Source organism: Ovis aries, chromosome 15 (assembly GCF_016772045.2).
Source record: "Ovis aries strain OAR_USU_Benz2616 breed Rambouillet chromosome 15, ARS-UI_Ramb_v3.0, whole genome shotgun sequence".
Taxonomy (NCBI): Eukaryota; Metazoa; Chordata; class Mammalia; order Artiodactyla; family Bovidae; genus Ovis; species Ovis aries.
The window spans coordinates 77,970,436-77,976,761 of NC_056068.1; the positions used below are offsets into that span (position 1 = coordinate 77,970,436).

Consider the following 6,326-nt stretch of genomic DNA (forward strand, 5'->3'; position numbering starts at 1 on the left):
ATGTTCACGCTGGTTTTAGAAAAGGCAGAGGAACCAGAGATCAAATTGCCAACATCCGCTGGATCATGGAAAAAGCAAGAGAGTTCCAGAAAAACACCTATTTCTGCTTGATTGACTATGCCAAAGCCTTTGACTGTGTGGATCACAATAAACTGTGGAAAATTCTGAAAGAGATGGGAATACCAGACCACCTGACCTGCCTCTTGAGAAATCTGTATGCAGGTCAGGAAGCAGCAGTAAGAACTGGACATGGAACAACAGACTGGTTCCAAATAGGAAAAGGAGTACGTCAAGGCTGCATATTGTCACCCTGCTTATTTAAGTTCTATGCAGAGTACCTCATGAGAAACGCTGGGCTGGAAGAAGCACAAGCTGGAATCAAGATTGCAGGGAGAAATATCAATCACCTCAGATATGCAGATGACACCACCCTTATGGCAGAAAGTGAAGAGGAACTAAAAAGCCTCTTGATGAAAGTTAAAGTGGAGAGTGAAAAAGTTGGCCTAAAGTTCAACATTAAGAAAACGAAGATCATGGCATCCGGTCCCATCACTTCATGGGAAATAGATGGGGAAACAGTGGAAACAGTGTCAGACTTTATTTTTTGGGGCTCCAAATCACTGCAGATGGTGATTGCAGCCATGAAATTAAAAGGCGCTTACTCCTTGGAAGAAAAGTTATGACCAACCTAGACAGCATATTCAAAAGCAGAGACATTACTTTGCTGACTAAGGTCCGTCTAGTCAAGGCTATGGTTTTTCCTGTGGTCATGTATGGATGTGAGAGTTGGACTGTGAAGAAGGCTGAGCGCCAAAGAATTGATGCTTTTAAACTGTGGTGTTGGAGAAGACTCTTGTGAGTCCCTTGGACTGCAAGGAGATACAACCAGTCCATTCTGAAAGAGATCAGTCCTGGGATTTCTTTGGAAGGAATGATGCTAAAGCTGAAACTCCAGTACTTTGGCCACCTCATGTGAAGAGTTGACTCGTTGGAAAAGACTCTGATGCTGGGAGGGATTGGGGGCAGGAGGAGAAGGGGACAACCGAGGATGAGATGGCTGGATGGCATTACAGACTCGATGGATGTGAGTCTGAGTGAACTCTGCGAGATGGTGATGGACAGGGAGGTCTGGCGTGCTGCGATTCATGGGGTCACAAAGAGTCAGACACGACTGAGCGACTGAACTGAAGTGAACTGAATGTTTCATCAGTTGTCACAATGGTTTATAATGTAAAATACTTAACTGTAAAATGAAGTTTGTAGAGGGCAGACACCAATAATATAGATCAGAGAAGAAAACTAAAAATTTAGACCTAAACCTGTACGTATATACACACAGATCCCTTCTCATGAATTGTCTTCAGCTACTCTCAAGACTGAAGACTGATAGTTCTATAGGAGGTTTGTTTGTGATGTACGATGTATGAGAAGTCCTAACCAGTTTAATCCAGTGATTTTAAGTCATATGAACAAAATATAATTATGTGTACACTCATTTCCATTTCGTAACTACAATGGATCATCTCCAAGAAAAAGAAATGCAAAAAAGCAAAATGGCTTTCTGAGGAGGCCTTACAAATAGCTGTGAAAAGAAGAGACGTGAAAAGGAAGGATATACCAGTTTGAAGGCAAAGTTCAAAAAAATAGCAAGGAGAGATAAGAAAGCCCCTTCCTCAATGGTCAGTGCAACGAAATAGAGGAAAACAATAGAATAGGAAAGACTAGAGATCTCTTCAAGAAAATTAGAGATGATGACTCAATGAACATGAGTTTTAGCATGCTCTGGGAGTTGGTGATGGACAGGGAGGCCTGGTGTGCTGCAGTCCACGTGCTCACAAAGAGTCGGGCACTACTGAGTGGCTGAATTGAACTGACCTGAGTTGAACTACAAAGGAAAAAGTAACTGGAAATGAAATCTATCGGTTGGTCACTAAGCCATATTTTGCACATGTTAGAGTTTTTTTTGATAATCAGAATTTTCAATTAAAATAGTTTTTGAGTGCTAACATTCACCTTTGTGCCTGCTATGTAGCTTCAGGAATGTCTGACTCTGTGTGGCCCCATGGACTGTAGCCTGCCAGGCTTCTCTGTCCACATGATTCTCGAGGCAAGAGGACCTGAGAAGGTTGCCATGCTCTCCTCCAGGGATCTTCCCAACCCAGGGATCAAGCCACATCTTGATCTCTTGCATTGGCAGGCAGGTACTTTACCACAATGCCACCTGGGAAGCCACAGGAAGAAGTGCAAACACCAAAACATAATATAAACTAGGATGAAGTAAAATCTTTCATTTTAATGAATTCATCACTGTGCCTTCGCCAGCAAGCAAAAATGAAAGAAAATATTTACTTATATATTGAATAAGTAATACATTTGCTACATGTTGTGGAGAGTAAAGCTATGACTAACCAAATTATTTTCTCAAAGAGCTTACAATATATTTAGTGAGAGAGAAATATTATACACATACATTTTCTTTTAAAAATACCTCTTTAAATTAATCTTCACTTCCTTTCAATAAACATTTAAATGTGATTGCCCCAATTCTTTCATTACCACTCCGTGTTTCATGCACAGCGAAAGCATGGAGAGAGGCTCAGTGAGGGGACATATGTGTAATAAGTGATTCACTCTGTGGTACAGCAGAAACTAACACACATTTGTAAAGCTATTACACTCCAAAATAAATAAACAATAAATAAAAAATTTAAAAAATAGAATCAATATTTTCAGGGATCATCAAAATTATAAGATTTCATTCAGAATGTTAACGATGAATTCAATAACATTTCATGTCCAAAGAATTGCAAAATGAGCATTTTCCTACCTACAAATGCAGTCATCTTAGATTTCAATGATAAAAAGAATATTCAAGTTTATACATGTAAGTGTATGCAGAAAGTCTCAAAAAATATAGGAAATGTCAGAAATATCACACATGTTCATAATATATACACATGAAACCTACATAATTATCAATCTAGAAGAACACATACTAAACACATCATAACTTCTAGTGCATTTCTATTTCCTTAAATTTTCAATATTTTTCAAATTTTACAATATTAACATATTCCATTCAAAATCCAAATTTGTGAGATGGTGAGTGTTTCCTTAGCTGTTTGTGTGTTTGCCTTTTATTTGATTTTTATTGTATTATTTTTAAATTTTTATTTATTTTTTTAGATTGGAGGTTAATTACTTTACAATATTCATAGAGCTAGAGCAAATAATTTCACAATTTGTATGGAAATACAAAAAACCTCGAATAGACAAATCAATCTTGAGAAAGAAGAATGTGTGTTTGCCTTTTAAATCAACCTAAAATAACTCATAAAGCACAACTAAATATTCATTACGAAGAAGTTACTGTGTGTTGAAAATACTGGCGGGATATCAATATTCTATGATACTGGCCAACATTTATTAGTGCTGCCTTAAACACTTCGCATAGCTGAATTGATTTAATCTTTATAGTAACTATGTGTGTGAGTGCCTGCATGCTCAGTCACTCAGTCCTGTCAGACTCTTTGCAGATCCATGGACTGTAGCCCACCAGGCTTCTCTGTCCATGGAATTTTCTAGAACACTGGAGTGGGTTGTCATTTCCTTCTCCAGGGATCTTCCAGACCCAGGTATTAAACACATGTTTCTTGCATTGACGATGGATTGTTTACCACTGAGCCCCTGGGAAGCCTCTTATAGCAACTATATGGGCCTGGAATTATTATTTATCTAGTGAAGTTGAGGAAACTTGAGGCTTGAATTTTCAGAGATTTATGGGTTATACAAGTAATAGAGCAACAGACCTAGAATCTAAATTTTGGAATGTTTGGTTCCCAAGCAAGTGCTCATAATCACTCTGCTATAACACTTCTCTATAAAGTAAAGGAAATGATTTCTTAAATTGGTATCATTGTTCCCATAACTGACCTTTTTTCCATCATAACATTCTCTGAAGTTGGATTATGTTTTGGAATATATATGACATATTTTAAAAGCTGACAACTATACTTTCTCATTTAGGAAATCAGTTTCACTTAAAAATGTATATAGTTAGACCGTGGTTTAACATGGTTCTGGTTTCCAATTATAATGTAGATTTCCAAAGTCATATTCTTAAAAATACCCAAGATTATATTTAGTTAGGCAAATGATGGCTCAACACAATAAACAAACAAACAAACGATTCTATTTGTCTCTGAAGAGACAGCAAAGAAATACACTACAGGAATGGAAAAAAAAAAAAGAGAGAGAGAGAGCTTTGAAACTTAACATCACTGTTATTTTAATTATTTGGAGTCCTTTCTTTTCTTCATGACCCTATTGAGTGCATTTTTTACTTCTTTGTTTCTAAGACTGTATATAAGTGGATTCAGCATGGGGATGACAATAGTATAAAAAACAGAAGCCACTTGATCCTTTCCCAAGGAGTAGGACTTACTTGGTTTTAAGTAAGTGAAAATCATAGTGCTGTAAAAGATGGTTACTCCCAGGAGATGGGAGGCACAGGTAGAGAAAGCTTTCTGCTTCTCTGAAGTGGAAGTGATTTTCAGGATAGTGGACAGGATGGACACATAGGACAGGGATATTGTGATAAGAGACACCAGTAGGGTGGAACCGGCAGAAATGAATATGATGATTTCAATGCCGTGTGTGTCAGTGCAGGACAGGGCTAAAATTGCTGGTCCATCACAGAAAAAGTGATAAATTATCTTTGAGTTGCAGAAATGCAGTCTACTCAAGCACAAAACATTGACAGAGGTGTCCATAAAGCCAATCAAATAGGATCCAAAGACGAGAGAGCAGCAGCGCCTGGTGGACATAACCACCTGGTAACGCAGAGGGCTGCAGATGGCTGCATAGCGATCGCAGGCCATGGAAGAGAAGGAAACATTCAGTGGCCCCAAGAAGACAAAGAAACACATCTGAGTGAAGCAGTTCAGGTACGAAATATTCTGCTTGGAAGTCAGTAAGTTGCCTAAGGTTTTAGGGGTGATGACACTTGAGTAACTGAGGTCAAGAAATGACAAGTGACTGAGGAAAAAGTACATGGGGCTGTGAAGCTGGGGGTCCAGGCGGATTATCAGGATCATCCCCACATTCCCCAGCACAGTCATCAGGTATATCAGGAGGAAGAGGGTGAAGAGGACCAGCCGGATCCTGGAGTGTGGTGCCATTTCCTTCTCCCGGGGGTCTTCCCAACCCAGGGACTGAACCCAGGTCTCCTGCATGCAGGCAGATACTTTAACCTCTGAGCCACCAGGGAAGCCCTGCAGCCTCCTCAAAAACCATGATAAATGCAAAACTATGAGGAGAAAGCTGTCCTTACTTAACATTTTCTGACACTGAGACTCATTTTGTTCACTTTAGGGGTTTTCCTGACTTCAAACTATTCTTGTACCATTCATTGTGTCATGTCAGAAGCAAAAGCATGATCAGAGATTTTTAAAATCTCTCTTAATTTGATGATGGTGTAGCTTCATTCCCAAATTCATTATAGTTTTATCTATCTACCTATCTATCTATCTGTCTGTCTATCTATCTATCTATCTATCTATCTATCTATCTATCTATCTATCTATCTATCTATCTATCTATCTGTCTATCTGTCTGTCTGTCTGTCTGTCTATATACACATACACATATGGGCTTCCCTGGCAGCTCAGATGGTAAAGAATCTGTCTGAAAAGCTGGAGAATAGGGTTTGATCCCTGGGGTGGGAAGATCTCCTGGAGAAGGGAATGGCTATCCACGCCAGCCTTCTTGCTTGGAGAATTCAATGGACAGGGAGGCTGGAGGGCTACATTCCATGGTGTTGCAAAAAGTCAGACATGACTGAGTGCCTAACACTGTCACTTCTATATGTATACAGATAGATAGATAGATTATATATGTGTATATACACACACACATACACACACACACACATATATTCCTTTTTCCTTTAATCTAGAATGATAGAAAGTACATCAGGGATAAATGCAAGGACATTTTGAAAAAATGTATATGGACATTTAATCATAACTCTGAACAAATAAAATATATTTGTTTCTTATGCTTAACAAGAAAATCATGGCATGTTTTCTCTTAGAAAGAGAATAAATAGCAAGGCAATATTAAAGCACAGAAATAAAAGTTAGATACCTGATTTTATTAGTATTAAATAAATACAAATCTTGAAATTATCTACAGAACAATATATGTTAAATACAGTGAAAATTAAAACATATATACAATTAGAACCACAGTAAATATAAAGAAGTTTCCACAGTGAGGATGTTTCATACAATTATTAAAATCTGAGCATTGTAGTTATGATGCAT

At 38.1% G+C, this 6,326-nt stretch overlaps 1 protein-coding gene across 1 annotated transcript; it reads right to left on the reverse strand.

The window, feature by feature from the left end:
* Positions 1-4,292: 4,292 nt before the first annotated feature.
* On the reverse strand, positions 4,293-5,180 carry LOC114118513 (olfactory receptor 8H1-like). Its single transcript, XM_042232627.1, has one exon. The coding sequence runs from the start codon at positions 5,178-5,180 to the stop codon at positions 4,293-4,295; it is 888 nt and encodes a 295-aa protein (XP_042088561.1).
* Between the last annotated feature and the right edge of the window lie 1,146 nt (positions 5,181-6,326).